This window comes from Gouania willdenowi, chromosome 6 (assembly GCF_900634775.1).
Source record: "Gouania willdenowi chromosome 6, fGouWil2.1, whole genome shotgun sequence".
Taxonomy (NCBI): Eukaryota; Metazoa; Chordata; class Actinopteri; order Blenniiformes; family Gobiesocidae; genus Gouania; species Gouania willdenowi.
In genome coordinates, this window is record NC_041049.1 from 8476840 (window position 1) to 8500150 (window position 23311).

At 39.1% G+C, this 23311-nt stretch overlaps 1 protein-coding gene across 1 annotated transcript in view; it reads right to left on the reverse strand.

The window, feature by feature from the left end:
- lepb (leptin b) overlaps positions 1–20474 on the reverse strand; it is a 37275-nt gene extending 16801 nt beyond the window's left edge. The window contains exon 1 of the mRNA XM_028450394.1: positions 20400–20474. Within this exon, the coding sequence (XP_028306195.1) occupies positions 20400–20474 (75 nt within the window). The remainder of the gene's footprint in view (positions 1–20399) is intronic.
- Between the last annotated feature and the right edge of the window lie 2837 nt (positions 20475–23311).

The window sequence follows — 23311 nt, forward strand, 5'->3', positions numbered from 1 at the left end:
GGCACATTTCTGATTAAGATTAAGTTTTCTTTCAATTCTACATTTTATTCTGGAAGAACTTTCAATAAAACTTTGATGCATGGTTTACATTTTCTGTCTTTGGTTTCCCGTGCACGATTAAATGCCAAATCTATCCTTTGATATGTACAAGTGAATTTAGTCTTCTTTTTAAATAATGTTATGGTTTAAATTATTCTGATAACTTTTTCAGGAATTTCACTTTGATCTCCTGACACGTTTCGAGTGTCCACTGTCAGTTTTCCTCAGAGACGTCTGCTCATCGCTTTGATGTTTCCTTTGAAGTTTCCTTAACTTCCGCAAAATAAATCCAGCAAGATTTTTTTTAATCATATGTTGAGGTTTCATTTATTCGGACAACTTTTTTCAGGAAATTTACTTTGATCTCCTGACATGTTTTTTGTCAGTCTTCCTCAGAGGTGTCTGCTGATTACTTTGATGTTTCCTTAACTTCCACATCATAATTCCAGCAAAAATGTTTTTTAATCATATGTTAAGATGTTATTTGTTCAGACAACTTTTTTCAGGACATTCACTTTGATCTTCTGATGTGTTTCGACTATCAACTGTCAGTCTTCCTCAGAGGTGTCTGCTGACTCCTTTGATGCTTACTTATGAGTTCTTACATATATAGTCTACTGTTATATATTACTATCTACTCTTTATTTATGACAAGTGTATTTTTTTACAATATTGAGCATAAAAATTGTATTCAAACCAAATTTGAGCTCAGGCTGGGGTGGATGAGTTGTTTTTGTATTTCAAAGTGTTTATTTAAACATATATTAATCAGATAAACTTGACTAGAAGCTTCCACTTATGTATTGTATTGTCACTCGTGTACACCAGTGACATCATAAGCAACATTTAACAACACCCACATCTTTGCTGCCTTCCTCTCAGCACTAAAAGTGTAGTTTTCTATGTCGACATTTTTAACACAGATTAGGGCAGTGGTTCCCAACCCCATTTTTATATCAAGAATATCTGGTGACCCCAACTTATGTCATTATTTTTTCTTGTAGAATTAGTTTTTGAGCATGTTTGTTCTCCTGTGTTATAAATACAGAGTATCCATTATTAGTGACAAGTTGTGTCAGCTCAGATGTATTTTTACTGCATTTTATGTGAGCTAGATTCATATTTGACAAAATGAAAGTATAGAATACAGTTGTTTAAGTGTGTTGTTTTAATTTAAAAAATAATCATATTCTAGAATTTCAAAAATGTATTTCTAATCAGTAATTTTTGTTTTATTTTTTATCAATTTTTCCAACCTGAAGGTTGAAGAACACTGGATTAGGGCGAGTGAATGTCCTTGGATACAGTTGAAAATTATCATTGAATTTTTCTGTATTGGTGAAGTTATTCTTCAGATTATTCAGATGACATGAAACAATAAATCTCCTCCGTGCACACTGTCAGATTAGGAGCTACATGTATATTATTTTACGTAATGATGTAAAAAATAAAGCATAATGTTAGCTTTGCTGTTTCTAATGTCTGTAAGCTCATTCATTTAGGCGTACACTGGCCAGCAAGTGATTTAGAATCTGCAGATATTTATGATTTATTCCTTCTTCATCACCTTCAATCCATTCCTAACCATGCGTGAAACATCTTATTCCAATCAGACAGTTTCCATGTTTTTTAGTTGTAATCTGTGCTTTTTCTTCTACTCAAATCATTTATCCTGATCTGTGTTTTCCAGTAGAAAGCATGTGATATTTGGGCTAATGTTATCTCTTTTTACTTGTTTTGTTTTACCTTTTCACCCCAAACTAACACTAAGTTGTTAATGCGGGTGCTGTCAGTCCCCCTGGCTTTGTCGAGGTCGTAGTTTTTACTCTTAGGTTTGCTTTAGCTTTAAAAGACGTGTAGAATGTATTCAGAGATTTATAGATTTCCTTATGTTCATTAAAGTATCCTCCTAGCTGACTGTGCCGGGATAGCTACAGATGTAGTTAACCTCCACCAGTCTGGATGTGGTGTGAATAAGACCCATATAAAATATGTGTCTGATATTAAAGCATTTTAAAATCCAGTTCATCCAAATCTATAGTTTGTCATTCAATAAATAATTTTTTGTAACAACAGGCCATACTTTTAGACACATCTACAAACGTTAAGCTGCTATGGATATTGTACAGTATTATTGCAGAGTTTTGACACTTCTTTGTTCTTTTGCATTGTTAAAAGGAGCATAAAACAATGTATTTGCATGGACTCAATGAACAAAATATAACATTTGGTGGTGATTTTTAGACACATTATTCAGACCTAGATTTGCATGAGAAATACATATTTTTGCTAAAAATATATATATGTCTGTGTGTGTGTTTAAGGGAATTAATAATTATTTTAAATTCTTTAAATATTATAAACGCATTGAAAATGTACGTTTCATGTACAATTCTTGACGACATTTGAATGAAAGTGAAGCCACTGTTGCACTTTCACACAATGGTCTCCAAATTTCATGCCCCAATAAAGAACCAGTTCATCAAACAAGGTTTTTTTTTTGTGTTTTTTTTAAAGCCAGCTTTTACTTTGGGGCATGTGCATGTGCGTGTGGGAGGCGTGCCTGGCACACGCACGCACGCACGCACGCACACATCTGGGCCTTCTGCTTCGTCTGCACGGCAGTGCATGCGTATTACGTCAGGGCCCCCCCGGGGCGGACAGGGACCTGCACACAGGACCATCTGCACACGGCGTCATCCGCCACACTTACCTCAGCACATGCGTCATCCACGGGCCACAAAGTGTCACAATCCCTGCTCCATAGTCTGTGGATGCATCAGCCCATCGTGTCCTGCAAACTGGAAGATTGTGTGTTTGTTTGGAATGAATAATTAAAGTGAATCTCTGCTGAAATAAATAAAAGCGCTTTAAATCCACCAACCAAGGTGAGGCAGGTTCAGCTTTGTGTTGTTGTGGGAAAGTCGCCTGTTAGTAGATGTTTGACAGTGAGCTGTCCATGGTGCTGAAAGCTGCTCTGTCTGTCTGCGGTGAACGCCCTGCACTGGAGCCCCTGCTTTTCTTTTCTTTTCTTAAAAAAAAGGGGGAAACAAGTGGATGTGGTCACGAAATAAGACCAAACCTCTTAGATATGCACGTTGTGCGTGAACTGGTCGTGCGTGGATGGACACTTGTTGCCACAAAGGCTGCGAAACTGAACAGTGAGTGTGTCGATGTACACACACACACACACACACACACACACACACACACACACACACACACACACACACACACACACACACACACACACACACACACACACACACACACACACTGTGATAGGTATCGTTACTTTTTTCCAGGATACACATAAGCACGACTGCCACCCCCCCCAGTTATTACACACACGCACGCGCATAGGCTACACTGTGTCAAAAGTAGACCATCACAAATTAAATTTCGTCATATTTACCTTGAAAAATAGATGAACTGGATAATAAAATTGGATTCAATTGTTGACATTTTGATGCAAGATGTAAAATGAAAGAAGTTGCAATTGTTTCTGAAGAAGTGCAGTTTGAAGTCTAGGCTCTGAATAGTGTATTTCGTGCATGTGGATCATGCAGCTTCAGCAGCAGCTGCTGCTTCCTCTTCTTGTTCCACGCGCAGCGTCACGTTCACCGCTGCGGCTCCACGCGCACATCACACGGCATCGACAACAACTCGCTGCAAGAAGTCAACGAGGACCAAAAAAAAAGAGGAAAAAAGTCTGCTCCTTGTTTCCATGCGTCCGTCTGTCTTTTCCATGCGCGCAACATCACATCAACACAACACGTTTAACCAAGCGGTCACTCTCTCTCTCTCACTCACTCACTCTCTCACTCTCTCACTCACTCACTCACTCACTCACTCACTCACTCACGCCTTTTTAAACTCAGATGGAGGTTTTGTCAATGGCTCTGCGGAGCATCAGCATCAGCATCGCGCACTGGAAACAATCACGCACAGAGCGGATTATTGGAAGAAGAGAATCGGACTCACCCACAAGGATCCGATCCGAAGAAATGCGCATCATCCATCTGAGTCTCTTCCTCTTTTTCACCCCTTTCTCTCTCCCCCCTCCTCCCCAATAATCCCTGGGAATTTAACCAGCACACATTGATATGCAGCATCAGGATCCCCCTCCACCACCACCTCCACCACTACCACCCCATCTCTCTATCTCTCTCTCTCTCTCTCTCTCTCTCTCTCTCTCTCTCTCTCTCTCTCTCTCTCTCTCTCAGACGTCAGTTTGCTCGTCCATGTGTTTATTTTTTCATTTCTGTGCATTTCCCTCCTCGTCCTAATCCGTTTCGTCCTCCTCTCCTCCTCCTCCTCTCTGGGAAAATGCTTCACAAACCTCTAATGGAAGCCGCTCAATTCCTCCAGTCTAGCTGCTTCTTTGCTGGTGACCTGCATTGACGTCATTGCGTCATTAGGTTTCCCCTGGAAACACGGGAGAGCCAAAAATAGAAACACATTAATTCAAACCCCGGGCTGGGGGGTGGGGAGGAGGGGGTAAAGGGGTACTTTTTCTGCCACCCTTTCTGTCCGAATTATCCACCCCCCCCCCCCCCCCCACCTCCCCCCAACCCACCCCACTATCACATACACACTTTAAAGATTAAAGACCAACACTGCACAACAAATAGGCTGTAGATTCATGTTGTGTGTTTCTTCTGCAGATTTCTCCAACTGCTTTCATTGTGGAATCATTTTCACATTAGAGAATAATCCTAAACCTATATATATCTAATGTTCACATGGCAAAAAAGAAGAAGAAGCAGCAGCTGTAGAACCCAGAGATAAAACAGACGCAGGTGTCATGTGCTGGGTGGTGGTCAGACTTTCCACTGTGAGCACCTTCAAGGGCACCTGCTTCATCTCATGTGGGTGTCGATCTAAAAATAAACTGAGTTCATATCCTGGTGCAGTGCTAGGTTGACAAAGGCAATAGTGGCAAAAAAAAGGAAATGCCCCTTAGACTTTCATAATATATATATATATATATTTTTTTTTTTTTTTTTTTGAGGGAGCACAGTGAGGCTAATGTCTGCTCAGTCAGACATCTTCAGATCAGTTGAGATGCATATTGTGAAGGAATTGAACATATACACAATACAACAAATAAACAAAATCAAATCATGTGAAATACAAAACAATACATTTCAAAATACAAAATTTTCTAGGGCTATTTTATTGATGATTATATTGAATTTAAAAATGGTTCATACATGAATACATTTTCCTACGTGCAGTATACATTTCTTTCAAATATCCATCCATCTCATACCGCTTTTTCGTGGTCGGGTCGCGGGGGCAATATCCTGAGTGGTGAGGCCCAGACTTCCCTCTACCAAAACACTTTTCCAGCTCCGCGTTCCCAGACCAGCCAAGAGACAAGCTGGGTTTTCATTACAAATTTTTGCAAAATAAAAGTGAATTTCTAAATGACGATAAAGTATAATTGCACTTTGAATGTGTTTCCAATGAACGTTGTTGTGGGCAGGAGACGCGCAACTCCCATGAAATCTCGTCTCGCAAGACTTTGGCGCAGGAAGATGGATGCTCTAAACCTCCTTAAAACACTCTGGATTCCATTGTTGTTTCAAGTATAATGCCAATAAATGTCTGGGTCTCCTCCTCTGTCAACACGTACCGCCTCATGTTTATTCGAAGAGAAGTGGTCATGTGACCACGTACGTCATGTCCTGTGACGTGTATTTGTGCAGAAAAAGTGTTTCCATAGCACTTTTGCGACACATTTCAATATTGTAGCGTCTCAAATACCTCATTATCAAAGCGTATATTTAAGTGTTTTTTCAAAATTTGGGTGTTTCCAAATTTGCGTTATTTAGATTTTGTGCATTTCCACGGGTAATGGAAACGTAATTATAGTCTCTCTAGCGTGTCCTGGGTCTTCCTGTGGGTCGCCTACCGGTGGGCCGTGCCTTGAATGCCTCACTAGGGAGGCGTTGGGGGGCATCCTAACCAGAGGAGCCACCTCCTCTGGCTCTTCTTAATGCAGAGGAGCAGCGGCTCTACTCCCAGATGACTGAACTTCTCACCCTATCTCTAAAGCCACTGAGAATTCCAGGTGCCACAGTGGGGGACAGTTGCTCCAGTGGTACCTGTCATAGTGTCCTTGAGCAATACATTTCACCCACATAGCCTCGTAAGAATGTAGTGTGTGAGTGAGTGCTGGTGAGTGCACTATGGCAGCCTCGCTTCCATCAGTCTGCCCCAGGGCAGCTGTGGCTACAATAGTGGCTTACCACCACTAAGTGTAGAGTGAAATAATGTCTTAATTCTGTACAGCACTTTGAGTGTCTATGATAAAGCGCTATATAAAATCCAATGCATTATTATTATTATTATTATTATTATTATTATAATTATTATTATTATTATTATTATTATTATTAATATTATTATTATTATTATCATTATTATTAATCAATTTAGGGGTGTCAAAGTAATTTTAGTTTTTGGGCCATATACAGACCGGTCTGATCTCAACCACAGATTTTATGCAGAAAAACAAGCAATTTCAACAACTGCAATGCTTGGGTCTGAATTCCTCATTATTATAGCTCCACAGGCCTTTTCTCATGTGCTTCTGAGAACAACTCGTTTTGGTCTCTTTAAATGCAAATGAGACACTTCATACCCCGCCCCCTCTCCAGGTTGCAGAGGTGACACTCGGTTCAACTCCACCCTGTTCGGCCATTTTTGTAGTTTGATAGAAGAGATACGATTATTTAGCGGCGTAGAAAATGTTTATTCAGACGTTATTTACACAATGTCAACAACAGAAGACTCTGACCCGGCGGAGCGAGATGAAAATGAAGATGATAAACCTGCAGAACCCTAACAAGTGAGCTAACACAAGCACCGAGCTAACGCTAGCACCAAGCTAACGTCACGAAATGCATTTTAATACAGTCTTTTCGGAAACAAAAATGGCAAAATGAAATGACTAATGAAAACTTTAGACTTAAATTAAATCACGTAGGCCATATCATCAAGGATCTAAAACGAGCACACAGCGCTAACATATGAAGACGGTGCAACTGCTAATGCTAACAAAACAATGACAGGGACGTCTTATCATCACACTTTTTAGCGTTATTTACAGCTTACCGAAGTGCTCTGTTCGTCATCTCCAAAGATAGAAGGAATTGAACCCTCAATCAGACAAAGTCTTTCGGCAAATCCTTCTTTATACTGGTGGAGGTTGCAGAAGCAGTCATCCTTGAAGTGCTGCGCGCACACAAAAATGACCTTACCCACAGATGTGGGTACATTTCCATGAAAAATAAAACTCAACCAGGCACTTTGAAAAGGTTCTGATGCTGGGAGACGGTGTAATGAAGCGTGTGGGTTACTACATCCAACAACCGAACATTTTGACTTATCCTCTCGTAACTTCTGCATCCTGGAGCTTGGACTACAAAATAAAAGCGAGAAATAAAAATGGCGGATTTCTCGAAGTGTTGGGCCTGGAGTCAATGTCTTAATTTGGCAGTTCTGCTGCAAATACTGTGATGTCATTGTTCAAAAAATGTAATAGAGAATAGAAAAATCGAAACAGATTGAAAAATATGACCAAAACAGAATATAAAGATATCAACGGAGCACCTGAAGAGACTAATTTGAACTTTTCTGTACTTCTAAACACTCTAAATATACAACAAAATGCATTTAAGGGCTAAAAAAGTGGATTTAGCATGATATGTCCCCTTTAAGGAACTGAAAATATCCAAATATTATATAACGGGTATCACTTTAAATTTATTGGATTCTGTGATCAATTTTCAATTTGATGTGGGGCATTTGGGGGATAGTTTGAGTAAAATTACAGAATTTTGGAAAATGTTTTAATTCTTACAACTGGAGACTAAAAATGACAGTTTCCTCCTGAGGAAACTGAGGACTTTTAATGTCAGCACTCACATTTCAACCCTGGTTTGTGTCTCACTCATTGAATCCATTCTCACATTTAACGTCTCGTCCTGGTACAGTTCCCTCTCCATCAAATCCAAAAACAAATTCTCCCGTGTTGTCAGTCAGGGTATGTAAAATTATTGGTTCACCACAGGCGGCCCTTTTTGAACTGCACCACCGCTCTGTGATCAGGAAAGCCACCCTGATCACAGAAGATCCATCACGCCACCCTCCATCGCTCTTTTCAGCTACTGCTATCATCGGACAGACGATACAAAGTTCCTCTGGCTCGGAAAAACATTTATTCATCCCCTGCTCAATAACTGCTCGGAACAACATGAGATAGCCATTACATTGCAAACTATTTTTTATCTGTTGTTCTTAAAATGATCCTTGTGTGTTTTTAAGCTAATTTTATGTGTTTTATTGTGCTGACGGGGTGTTATTGTGATGAATGTGTTGCTGTTGTGGCCGTGTCAAAAGAAGAATTTCTGTAAATGCTTCAAGACAAACAATAAAGTCTATCTATCTATCTATCTATCTATCTATTTATCTATCTATCTATCTATCTATCTATCTATCTATCTATCTATCTGTCTATCTGTCTATCTATCTATCTATCTATCTATCTATCTATCTATCTATCTATCTATACACGGGAAAAATGTGAGCACTGCAAATATTGTGGAGTTTTATTGAATTTGTGCATTTGGAGTGGCTACGTTTTCTAGTTGGTATTTTGCATAATGATTCATCATTTTTACTTTCTAATGCATGCCAAATTTGATGTTCTAAAGCAGTGTTTCCCAAACTCTCTCAAAAGAAAAGTACCCCCCACTACTCAATTACTACCCTTTAGTTTTATTCAGTGACGTGCCGTCAGGGTAGGCAAGGTAGGCAGTGCCTACCCAAGGGTGAATTGATATTTTGATTATTTAATTATATATATATATATATATTTTTTAATTATAAATTATTTATTTTTCCATTTCCAATAGCCGACAGTACCTATAAGTTTGAAAGTGTCCGCATTTTGTGCATTTCATAGCCCAAATTGCTAAACAACGCTATTTCCTGGAACAGCTGCACAGTCTTTTTTTTTTTTTTTCGCTCCGCTGTAAGGCAGCGGGAGGCCACGCCCCCTCCCAAAGGCACGTCGCTCTTCTGCCTCCGTTCCCATTGCGTGATTTTACGTGTTTGTGTAGCGGTCTGTTCGCGCATGCGCAGTCAGGTCCCCAATGTGACAATTTATGCGTAAAGGCAGCGTGTAACTGCGCTATGCTAAATGCTATACGTATGTGCACAGTACATTAGTGAATAGATGACATGTGACTGCTGCTACGACGTTCTCTAACTAGTGGGCGGGTGACAGCGCGAGAGATGATAGAGAAACTTTGTTTTGAGGAAAAACGACGGCTTTTAAAAGATGGAGACCAACACCTGAGTTACCAGAGCTTCAGCAAAGATAAGGTCAGAACATGTTTCTTACTTTTCACAGTGAATGTAACAAAAGGAAGGATTGACTTTGTGGATGCTCCTCACTGAGGCTGTTCTAAGTTGTCATTTTCTCCATGTTTCTGTGTTTCCAACACAAACAACAGATGTGCTGCCGTGTCATGATATATATGTTGTTGGGAGAGTATGGAGGCTATATTAAATAATTGTTTATGTTTCTTTAATGGTGTTTATGATATTGATTTTGTTAGATGGCTAAATACTTGTTCATGTGGATCTTGTTGGGTTTTTTCTTTCTTATTATGAATTTTATATTTTGATAAGCGCTTTGAGATGACTTTGTTGGAAATTGCTTTATACAAATAAAATTGATTTGAATTGAATTAACACTTGACAGCAGAAACATGAAATTGTCATTGGTGGTCTCGATTTGCAACGTGCCTACCCAGCCCTAGTGGTCACGGCACGTCACTGGTTTTATTCACATGTTGTTTACATGTTTGCCTCTGACCATCTTCTGCAGCTAGATCAACAGTGGCTTATACATGTCAACCTGTGCAGTTTACTGATTTAGAACACATTGCTTTTGCCATCTCCAGTGTGTAGGGGTCCCGTCGGGCTTGGTTCGAGTATCCATCTTCTAGTACATGTACCCCTGGTTGGGAACCACTTCTCTAAAGCAAAGGTGTCAAACATTGTCATTCAGGGGCCAAATATGAAGCAGTTTGATGTCTAGTGGACTGCAGATTTCAGATGGAAGACGAGAAATTTCATTATTGTCAATATAAATGTATGACCTTTGATAAAACAGGCTGTAATGTTAACCACCAATCAACCAGTTTATACAACAAAATCTAATTTTTATACGTTATTCGAGGAAGATGATAATACTTAGAACAAAGTAGGAAATATATATCAAATTGCAGCCTTGTTGCGTTATCTACTGCCACCTAGTGGCACACAGGCGTAAATGAGTCACCATGCTTTTATTTATGTTTGTTGAAGACACTAACAAACACAGGGGTGTCAAACTCCTTTTCACTCATGGGCCAAATACCAAGTAGTTTGATATCGAGGGCCACAGATTTTACGCCGCAGAAAAAAGCAATTTCCACATTATTTTGCCCTAGTTTGCACTTCCACGTGTAAATGATATCTCCATCCAAGCTATAAATGACAGATTTGAGTCCCTGCAAGATCTTAATTTCTAAATTCCTTGATTTTGAGACCAATTTTTGCGTATGCTTCTCACTCAGTGCCATTGGCGAGATAACTCGTCATTTCAAATCCAAATGCTCAGTGCCATTGACAAGAAAACTTTGCGTTTTTTCACGGAGATTACTAGAAAACTCCCTAGCGGAGGTCCGTCGTCAATATCTAAGCTGTAATGTGATGTAGTAACCAACTGTGCCCTGTAGGTGGCAGCAGTGCACCTTTAGATGTGAGATTAGCCACTGATGCTACCATTGGCTAAGGAGGAAGAAGCAGGGATGAGGGAGATTATGGCACTACGGAGTGATATTGTGAAGTATCCAGCAGGTCACAGCACCACATACTAACACAGAACATGTGTGGACCTGACTGGATGAGATTAAACCATCAACTGACCGAGCTATACGATCATCGCTGCGTGTCGAGAGGAAGAGGAAGTTACGTCTGTGAGATCGACAGGGGGTGGGTGGGCCTCAAATGTGAGTCAGATGGCAAAATAATAGGTTACATGGTGGTAGCAGTGCACCTTTGGATGCAGAGCTCAGAGGGAGAGGAAAGGAGTTTACGAGACAGAAAATGGCGCTACGAGAGATGATGTCGATGTTCCTACCAGCTCACAGTCGACCAGAGCATGTGAGGAACTTTAGCGGATTATTGGAGTGTTGCGATGGTAAGATAAAATGATAAAAAAAAATGGGGCAAGCAGTGGGACTCGTGGAAGGTGGAAGTTGCGTGTGTGCAGACTGACGGGGAGAGAGACTTGGAGGAATGCCAAAATACAGAAAGAAAGAAATCCATTCAACTCTGACCTAGCTAACAAAATAATAATAATTTTGTCATCGAAAGCACTGTCTGTGTTTTTTTTTGTTTTGTTTTATATAAGGAAACAATGTTCAGATGTTAGAATTGTCACTAAAGCAAAAAAAAAAAAAAATCTTTAAAGTCACTGACAGGGTTTTTTTTTTTTTTTTTCCAGAAAAAGGCTGTTTTCTCAGCTTTTTGCTCTGAAGCTGAAGATGTGTGTCAAACTACCTCTGTTCAACGGCTGATTACAAAAGAACGAAACAAGCCAGAAACAGATATTTTTTGAAAGTAGAGGCTTCAATCCAGTCTTTCAGAATCTGGTGTCAGATTTCAGATAGTCAGTACAAAATATTCTGTGGGTCTTTAAAATCAGTCAAAATGCTCAAAAACGGCTGGCACTGCGGGGGGTAGAAATTCTGAAAATGGCTGGCACTGAATGAGTTAAATGTATTCATCCATTTATCTTTCCATGTCTGCATATGTCTTCAAAGGTTAACGCTGCATGTAGTTCAATTTTGTATTTTTTTTTTTTGCCAGGAATGCATGTTTTTTTTTTTTTTTTTTTTTAAATTAAAATAATGCATTTTTATATTGTATAATTGTGAAGATCTTTGGTGAATTTTGTAGAATTGTTTGTGAGGAAATTACAACTTTTAAAGAAAATTCTTCAACAATCAGTAATAAAAAAAAAAAATACAATACTTCGGTCATGTGATATAAGCATGGTAAAATAAAACTATGTGACCCACAAGTCAATTTTTTGTTAATTTACACAATGATAAATGTTGTGCACTAACAGCTATTTATTTTGAACTAAATCCGTAATTATTGCAACATATTTCACAAAATTTATGTTCTCAGATAAATGTACATGCATCACATAATAAAGTGGGTAATGGGTTAATGCAAACAAGCATGCATATTATACATCGATGTCCATTCTGTTTAATTTGAATCAATTTTAGAAAATATCCTGATATATTCAAATACTAAACTTCACTTTATTTAAAATAAATATATTCGAGCTGTTAAAGCAGGGGAGGCTTAATATGTGAATGTGGTCATTCATTGTTTGGTTTCTTTCATTGATCCATTTATTCATACAGCTCTCTCTTTCTCATCCATTCACATTTCCGGGGCAGCCACCTTTCCTTTCTCTTTTTCTTTTCTGGTGATGTAAAATCCTCCTCCCCTTTAATGGCTTTAGCTTCATCTATCTGCTCTGATGTTGGAGATCAAGTGACATGCGGCACCACAGGCTCCGCCCCTGGCCCACCCAATGCCCGCCTTGTTTTGCACCATCACTCACACACACACACACAAGGATGTGCACACGCACACATTGCATCCTGGTGACAGCTTGGAGACACACACATCAGCACATGAGGTGTAAGGGGGGGGGGGGGGGGGCACATTGGACATTGATTTAAAGAAAGATAAGGAGTGAAATCTCTGACAGCATCAGATATCACAATGTAAATGACTGGAGCTACAAAGCAACTGTAATGTGAAATGCAGTTTTAAAAAAAATCAATGAGCAAACAGGTGAAGCTGTAACTGTATCCAGCTTATATTCACTGTGGATATGATTATGGGAACAACTTCCTGTGGGATAGAAAGCGTTGCAGTTAGTGAGTTGTAAATCAATATAAGGCAGCTTTTAAAATAATCTATCATTTTATTAGTGGTTGAGCTTTATTTCCCCACACAAAAAATAACTAAACTGTGTGTTTAACATACAAAATCTGAGTCTTTATTTGTATCTATTCATCACACAAAATAAATACCTAAGTACATAGGAGAACAGAGGTAAACAAAATGACAAAATAGCAATGAGAACACACAAAACAACAATAAAAATACACACAAGTGCACAAACCTCTGTCAAACACCAAATATCCTCTTTCCCAGATATTGGTAGTTATCTGGATCAATGATCTTGATAATGGTACTATGATCATTCACATTATAGAAGCTTGGAGGAAACTTCTATGCCCATTGTAAACCATACAGTAGGCCCAAATGTATGGATATCTCCATTACTTAAAAAAAAAAAAAATCGTGATGAAATGCGCAAACTGTGTCCGATTTGGATGAAACTTTTTGGGGTAACTGAGGAACCAACCTGTAATAAATCGAACATCGCGTTAGTTCACGCAGGCACAGAAGTCAAGCTAGTCCAGCCCCTTCATCTGTCGGTAGCTGACAGCATCTTTAATCAGTTAATTATCCAGCTGATCTTGTTCTATGCTTCCCATTGGTTAGAGTTGGTCTCAGTGCTGCATTTAAACCACGGCAACACGCCTACTTCCGCACGCTTCATCTGCAAATGCCTTGCAACCCACCTCCACCCCAGCTCCTCCTCTTCTGTCTCATTAACACTGTCTTTTTGTTGCCATCTAAACATCTGTGCTTCTAATCCAGGGGGTCATGCGGACCGCTCTCTCTGCTTATGCCTCTCTTTGTAGCTCACGGAAAAGCGAGTGGGAGCTCCATTTGCTTCGGGCTTCCACGCAGCTGCTGGAAAGGGCAGAGGTCCCAGAACAGAGCCTTACCGCCAAATCTAAAATGCATGCTAAATAAAGCTATTTGACTGAAGTGATCCTGACTGACCTGAGTCAAATCTCATAAAGATCAGTCAATTATGAACTGAGATATGCATTTTCTGCGAATGACGAGAGATGTGGAGTTTTTTATTTTTAAAACTGATCCAGAATCAGTATATTGATCCGGCTCCCCTCCAAAATTTAATAGAATCATCCAATGGCGCAAGGTCTGTCTTGGGTTAAAATGTCAAAAATCCATGATGTACTTTTGACAGAATCCTGCAAACAGACAAACAAATGCTGGTGAAATAATTATGGTCAAGGTGATAATCTCAACGAACATGTAGTCCAACCTGCGGTTCTTCAAGAAAGCTGAGAAAATCCTCCCGAATTATTGGTCCACCATTGTGCTGTAGAAGTGAGTAAAATCACTTTTATTTCTTCTCTGAAGAGCAAAATAAACTAAGAAAACAACCAGTTAAACACCACATTTAGACGATATAAATCTCCCACCCTACTTCTGATTGAAATTTGACTGTTTAAATTTACATGTATTTTTCATTGTATTAAAGCAGGAGACTGACCTAAAAAAAACTATAAATTGTAGATGCACTCCATGTTAAATATCACTACATGTTCCTACTTCCCACACAGTTCATGCTCTGTTATCTCTTTGCTGAGGTCAGTGCAGTGCAGTGATCTTATTTTAACCTCTCAGATTGATGTCTGGCTTCACAGCATGGCTTCATGGGTGTCTTTGGTAGATTGATATACATGTTTTTTTTTTTTTTACTGTTTTTCTCATGTTCCATTTAATTTCTTTTTATAATAATAATTTTTAAAAAAATGGTATGAGCTATCCTGAGCTAGACAGTGTTTTGTGTTTAATACATTTATTGAATTTTTAGAAAAACATTGAAACATAGACCCACCCCACTTTGGAACATCTTAAAACCCATTGTCACGCAGAGAAAAGTAAATAAATAAATAAAAAAAACACACACAAAATACAAAAGTATAAAGCCAAATGTACATCCATTTACCACATCTTATACAGAGAATAAAATAGCAAAAATAAATGAACACTTCAGCCAGTGTCAGGTTTGAGCTAGCCAGAGTTTTAATTGTATGTTTAAATGCTATGCTTTATATATAGACTAAATCTATAGATTGATGGAAACCAATTAGGATGAACTGATGCATCACATACTTACACTATAATAATTGTTTCCCAACATATGGTGCACTTATGAAGTTTTGAAGGAAAAGAGTTGACAGATCCAGCCTTTCTCTCTTAAAACGTAAGGAAGCATTACTATTTATTTTACATTTACATTTATTTATTGTACTTTCAGAAGGATATTTATTGGACGCCCATTTCCACCACCCCAGGATTATTAGTAATAAAAACGTTGTTTGACTCTGTGTATTATTTAACTATTTAACCAATAGCATGCTAAGGTTAGCCTGTTGCTTAGTTGGCAATTATCAACACCTGGAGGAAAGTGTTTTAGTTATTTTCTAATTTCTGAGACTGTTACTTTAAGATTGTGCTAAACTATATAAGGATATACATTAAGGTGAGTGGGATTGTTATTATATTTTAGCTCTGGTTATCATGTTATATTTGATTTATTAGCAGTAGCATACTTTTTGTTAGCATAGCTTCTTTAAACCTCACTTGGGTAATTTTATGGATACTCCAAATATACTAAAGGTTCAGCTACTGTATTAATAAACCTTTAATAATGTAATACCAGTTTGAGAAGCCGAACTTTTTTTAATTTAATTTTTAATTAATTGAATTTTTTTATTGTTTAGCTAGCACCTTACTGTTAGCCACGTGTGACGTGACCTAATTACTAGAACTTTCCTTCAACCCAACGACAGAAACTCCGTTTTGTATGTTTATCATGTGCTTAAAATACGTTTTTTTTGTGTTTTATTTTAAGCTGGTGGCCTGTGACAATTTTGATGCCATGTTTGGGACACAAACATGAGTGAACAATATAAGGTACGTTAACTTCAAAATGTTTATAACTTTGAAAAATTTAAAAGGAATATTCTCTTTGTCATTGAGGGAAAATTAAGACGATGGTATTTAGGTTTTGTAACAACCTAAATATCATACATTTTTAGAAACCTTTAATTTTAACATTTATAACTAGCAGTAATGTCATGACATAACAGGGAATGAGGTGAAACCTTAAAATATAATAATAATAATAATAATAATAATAATGATTAAAAAAAACCATCGTAAATTGTTTAAGAAAAACCGAGAAGAATGATGTAGAAGAATGGAACTAAACAATAAAGCACAAAAAAAGGGTAAAAAATTACACAAAAATTAGGCACGTTTATGTTTTTCATGTGTTGTAGTTGCTTGAGATGATTATTTGTCACTAAAAATATATATACACGTGGTACTCAATCTTTTTTTGGGTACCATCATTTGTGTTTAGGCCTGTAATATTTAATTTAATTTTTTTTTTTTTTTTTTTTCATTATTCTGTTGAGCCAAAATTCAAAAGCATTGCCAGATATTCATTGGATATTTTTTTTTATTATTATTTGTTATCACTTTTATCAGTTTCAAGTTAAATTGAGTGACCTTTGTGGGTTTTTCTTTTATTACCACGTGTAGTATATATATGTATATATTGTTTAATTTTCCACTCAAATATCATAATGTACTTTCTTTTTGTAACCTTTTCAAATATAAATTTCTTGTACAAAAAAAAATCGATGACTTTGTGTTAAGTGATATGTATTTATTGATTCATTTTTTAAATATTACTATGCCATTTCAATGTTGATAAATAAGCTCTCCAGTATACTTATTTCCAAAAAAATACCTATTAAATTTTTAGTTTTGTATATTAAAGTTTGAATTGGAGCTTTTCACCATTTTAATCTTCCTGTATTACTGCTGACGGATGAAAACACCATGTAGCTGAATGCATTTTTCTCACTCCATTACCTTAGTCAATATCTAATCTTCCTCTTCCTTCTTTGGATGTTCCTATTGATTCCTGAGACAAGTTTCAGCGTGATCCTTAGCATGTTTACTAATGATCCATCACTTATTGTTTGTCTATGTTTCTATATAAGACACTGTCAAGCTGCAGGGTAAAAAACAAAAACACAAAAAACCAAAAAAAAAACACAACAACAACCTGGACAGGGAGCCATGATGCATGTGGTGCCTTCAGGGATTCAAATATTGAGCACAGAGACCTGAAAGTACAGGAATGTGTGATGCATTTATAATAGTAGAGCTGGAGGTGTGTGTGTGTGTGTGTGTGTGTGTGTGTGTGTGTGTGTGTGTGTGTGTGTGTGTGTGTGTGTGTGTGTGTGTGTGTGTGTGTGTGTGTGTGTGTGTGTGTGTGTGTGTGTGTGTGTGTGCGCGTGTGCTCAATGTGGGAAATGTTGTGTATGCCCTGAGCAGATGTTTTCAGCCACTGCCAAACATCAGGGACATTTCATTGCACCATAGCAAATAACATTAACTCCTAATGCCACCTGCTGGCCTAGAATACAAACTACAGATAAGGTTTTTTTTTTTTACTACATCACATCATGTAAACTAAACACCTCTGCAGGCTTTTTCACAGATTCAAATAGCTTGGTTTATTTTTTTCCTGCGACATCCTCAGACTTTCACAGACTTTCTGTCTGAGCAGTTAAACAGTGTTGCTCCATTTTTCCCCTCAAAAACTGATGGATGGATATTATCCCAATTTGCTCAGAACTACCACAGCTCGCGGCAAAGAAACCCACAAGTCCAACATATTTTATTTGAGATATATTAAAACATTACTCCAAGAGCATTATGAAATGAAGTCTGCACTGTCCATAATTTAGCATCAAATCCCTCGTCTTCCTTGCTTCTTTTATGAACGCTTTTGCATTTTCCTCCCCCCTCTTTGGAGCTTTAAATGCATGTGCAGATCAAAGGCTTTCGTGGTGAGGCTGAAGGTGGTGCAATAGGCAGAAACCCCCTGACTATTCTCTCAGCAGTCATTCACACATACTGTGGCTTCAGCTGCAGCTCCCCTTCACTCAGCTTTTACCTCAAACATCCACCAGGGGGCAGAAGTGCTTAGGAATGTTTATTTCCCTTTTTCCATCCCTGGATCTTCATAATGTTTTGTTCAGTGCTTTTTTGTCTGTTTGTTTTGACAAACTGTGCATTTGCACATGCATGAATCCAAACTCACGACTGCAGTACACACACAAACCCAAACTATAAATGGATATTTATATTTAATTCCCCTTCGGGAGAAACTGTTTACACGCAGTTATACATATTTAAAATATCTCATTGCAGGCATTGCATTGCTGTTGCCATGGAGCTCAGGGTTGATACTGCAGTTTCCGTCTGATCACAACTGCACATTGCTCTGGTTTGTGGCACTGAAGTGACTTCACAAGGTCATGACCTCTGTATTCCCCCGCTGCCATTAGCATTAGTGCTGCACTGCATTATCAAGGCTCTGCTGCACCAAACATCCCTTCACGGCGCGGGGGCATCCACCAGCTTTGCACTCATACCAGTGTTAATAGCTGCTTTAATTAATTTCATAAAGAGTCGATCAATCACATAAAAACCAGTAGGAAAGAGGAAGGAATGCACAAAATGTTGGGAGTGACTTTCAAAAAATTCCTAAATGGACCCTTTGCTGGTTTTAAAAACCTTGGAAGAAATCCAGATGTAGATAAATATTGTCATTGTAATTAAAAAAGATTCATCTCTGTCAGCGTGTTTGTGGGAACTTTGGGTGGATCTGGTGGAGGAACTTGGATTGGTTCACTTTGTTGGATGGTTGCCTGGTCTTAACCAAGTCTATGATGTACCGCAGCACGGCAGCTTCAGGTAAGCCATGACGAGCACCGCCGTCTGTGTGTGAGAGGGGCGGTGGTGGCGGCGCACACGGCGGAGGCTTAGCAGCGTAACTTACGTAAACAGTGCTCTGCTTCTGAGAATAATAAGTTGTTGACAAAAAATTTCGGGTAGGTTTGGCCCGTGGAACAAGGTTTTTAGGGGCATTCTTGGCTAAATTGTGAGACACTCGCACCGGGTCCATAGTGGAAAAGTGCAAATCTTCTTTTGGAAAGTAAGCTTGTATGAACAATGCTGACTCCATCTTGTAAACAGAGCTGTGCACGAGGAAAACATACATAGGCGTTCCCTCTTGAGAGGGTAGAGTGCTGCGCATGTGCAGAGGGCGTTTCTTGTCTTCGGGAAAATCATTCTCTATATCTTTAAGAGAGAGAGAATGGAAAATTAACAAATGAAAGCATTAAAAATACGAGGTTTTATGTTTATTTTTAGTTAAATATGGTAATCATTTACTAAATATTACCAGCGCCTCATAAAATTACCACAATAAGAGAAAAATATTCTTAATAATAAAAAGAACAAACAACAACAGAATACACAATGACACCAAAAACACGCACACTAAGAAAGAAAAATACTTACTGTTACCAGCAACACACAAAACAACAACAGACACACTAAATAAGAGAAAAATACACAAGATCACTATAAAATACACAAAAATAACAAAGAAACATACAAAACAACATAAGAAACAACCAAACGACACCAAAAACACAAACACAGAATGATTTAAATAATACCAAGAACACACAAAGACAACAAAATACAAAAGGAGAAAAATATACCGATTAATAAAAAGAATAGACAAACAACAACAAAATGACACCAAAAAGACATAATGATAGAAATGATCTTGATTTGAACATGATCTGAAAATACGGAGGTCAGTCTTGGTCCCACATTAGGAGGGAGATGACTGGAAATGCTTAAAAATGATAGAAATAAATCAGGAGGCACGTTGCATGTTGTAGTTGGACTTAAGGGGGGGGAATACTTGGATTCAGAAAAAAGAGAAAGGCGTACTTGAGCCAAAAAGAACTACTGAACTACCTCACTCCTCAATGCATTTTAGCTTGGAAGTTGATTGCACTTTGTTCATACTAAAAGTTAAACTTTTTTTAAAAAAGAAAAAAACATTAACAGTTTGATAAACATACCACTTGTTTTTTTATATTGGTTCTATTTCATTATATTTCCTGAGATGTCTCACTATGGGATGCAACCTCTGTCTGCATTCCTCAGAAGCATTTATTTCAATCTGCCAATCCTGATTGGCCGGTGAAGCACGTCCGTCCGCTAGGGGAGACCCACCTCCTATAAACGGAGGACGCGGACAGGCGCGCACCATTCAAACACCTCCTCTCCTCTCAGCTGTCTCGCGTTTTTCTTTGCCAGCTTAACTGTCCACAGGCGGATTTTCTTTGTTCCAGTCGCCGGACGCTGGCATAACTAACGCCTGCTTTGGACCACAATTGGTCGAGAAGTAGGTAGAATACAGCTCTTACCTTGCTTTGCTTGGTAGGTGCTGTCCTTCGCTGCTGAAAGGTACCTGAGCTTCGGACTACAGCGAAAGCTGCCATCTCAAAAGGGAACAACGCTGTCCTCAACAAAGATGGTCCAGCACACGTTGCACTGCATCCCTGCTAGCACTTGTGCTAGCTGCCTCGTGGTAGTGCTAGCTAAGCCACCTGCTCTCCTGATGCACCATGCAGTGATGGAGACTCCAACTCCTCGCCTCTGTCCATGTGGGGGTAAAATCTTCGCTAAAGACAGGCACGAAATCTGCCCCAGCTGCCTGGATCTGGAAGATGGCCGTATGGCGGTCGACTCTCCGGGCTTGTGCCGGCACTGCGCCTCATTCAATGCTTGGAGCCTCCACAGGAGGCTGGCACTCCAAATTGGCCTGTCCGAGCAGGACCCCTTCCATCCTCCCGACGTCTCTGGAGAGACCGGTGTGGTGGAGGCTCCAATGATGGACACTGCGGCTGCTCAGGGTTCCAGCTGGGGTTCCCAGCTCGACCTGGCGACCCTCTCCCCGCCTCACGAGGATGTCCTCGTGATTGACTGTGGAGAGCTTGATGATTACTTCTCTGACCCTCTTGGCCCCAGATTGTTTGGCGCTATGGGCTTGGCCCCTGAGTGGCTCAATCTGTCAGCTGTGGGATTGTCACAGAGTGTGATTTCCACCATACAGAGTGCCCGAGCCCCCTCCTCTAGGTCTCTTTATGACTCTAGGTGGAGGCTGTTTGAGGGGTGGTGCCACATCCCTTTTCAGTGCCCGGTGGGAGTGATTTTGTCATTTCTACAAGACCTGATTGACAGAAACAAAGCCTTTACCACTGTGAAAGTTAATTTGGCGGCGATCGCCGCATGTCACGTTGGCTTTGGGGATAAATCAGCCAGTCAGCCCATGCTGTCTGCCGGTTTATGAAGGGGCTGCGTAGGCTCCTCCCCGTATCCAGATCACTGGTGCCACCGTGGGTACCGCTCGATGAGCATGTCTGCACTATGGGAGTTTACATCTCATGAAATATTATGAAATAGAACTTTAGGATATGTATATAACCCCGGTTCTATGAGTAATATGAGTGAGATGTCTCACCAGACTACCCTTCTTGCTCAAACGAGGAGAAGAGGCGCTTATTTTGAATGGTGCGCACCTGTCCGCGTCCTTCTTTATAGGAAGTGGGTCTCTCCCACGCTTCACCGGCCAATCAGGATTGGCAGATTGAAATAAATGCTTGTGAGGAATGCAGACAGAGGTTGCATCCCATAGTGAGACATCTCACTGATATTACTCATTGAACCGAGGTTATATATATAACCTAAAGTTTTTGAATTATTTAGGAATAAATCCAAGAAGAGAAGAGGAATGCACAAAATGTTGGGAGTGACCTTCAAAAAATTCCAAAACAAACCCTTTGCTGTATTTAAAAACCTTGGTTCAGGAGGATTGATCACAGGGCAGGAAGATGTCGAAATCCAGACGTAGATAAAGTAGATAGTGTGTAAGGTATGGATTATGAGGGCAATTAGGAGAGGAAGGATGAGCTGAGATGAATAAGGTTTGTGCTCAAGTCCCAAACTGTGGTTGTGTGCAGAACAGAGCCAAAGAGCAGTGGACCTCGAGGACCTTGAGAGAGAAATTGAATGCTTACGGTGCAGAACTCTATCTTCAAGGCTCTCTGCCCTCAACTTTTCCATTTTTTTTTTTTTTATCATTAATTATTTCTTGTTAATTGCCAGGATTAAAAAAGGAGGGAGACAAAGGGCGCTTTGGGTCTCTGGAGCTTTTGCCCAATTTGTGAGTGCACGCGTGAATGTGCACAAGTGGTGTGTGTCTGCAACTTTTACATATACACTCCTGGCCCCGTACGTATATATAAGGAACAGAACAAAAGACGAAGAGGAAACACAGTTTGCACACTCTCGGCTAGGCATTGTCGGCCCTCTGTAGTTGATTGTGCTTGTTGAACCATCAAGCTATTTCCATTAAATTAAAGAAAATGGTCATAGCCCAGCAATGTCCTTGAACAGTGGTTACAGCTGAAGGTGACTGGGTTTGATTTTCCTTTCTGTGCCTGCGAAGGTTAGCTTCTAACTTTGTTTAAAAGTTGCATATAGCAAATATTTGATGAAATGCAGAAATCAGATTGAAAAACAAGATAACAATGAAACTATTCTAAGGAATAAATTATTGATAAGATGTTGTTTGACTTTTATCAAACACTTAATGATGTTTTTCAGTGTTCAATGTAGTGACACTATTTGGGCCCCTGTTCCTAATGCAGAAAATGCAACACAAGCAACAGACGAGCCTAATTAGCTTCCACAACTGTAGATAATCACCTTATTGGCTATATGGCTTTAAAATGAGGGGAGGTCAGACCTTTTTTCTTGTATCAGTGCTAATTTTGATAGTGGCCCAAATAACATTAGCGCAATCTCACCTTAGATAGTCAACAGCACACAGACTAGTCAAAAATACATGTGAGATATAGTCACTGTTAATTAAAATAATAATCTGGTTAAAAAGTATAAAGCCTTACTTGAGAGTTCACTGGGATGCTTGTGTCATTTTGGACAAATATTCAATAAACAGTATTTTTATGGTAGGTTTACTGTTTAGAGCTGTTTGTCCAAGTGGGAGGAGGAGATCTAGAACAGACAACTGACGGCAACGAGGCCATTTAGCCCTTGGCCTAATTTTATGCAGTCCCTTAAGTACACACAAAAAAACTACTGAAAAATACACAAACAAGAGCTCCTATAATATACTGTATAAGCATCAAATATCCTCTTTGCCAGATATTTACAGCTATCTGGTCAGTGATCCTTAATATATATGATGATCATTCACATTACCATTTTATCCAAAAAACGCGATAAAAGGAGAAATCCATTTTTGATCCGCATA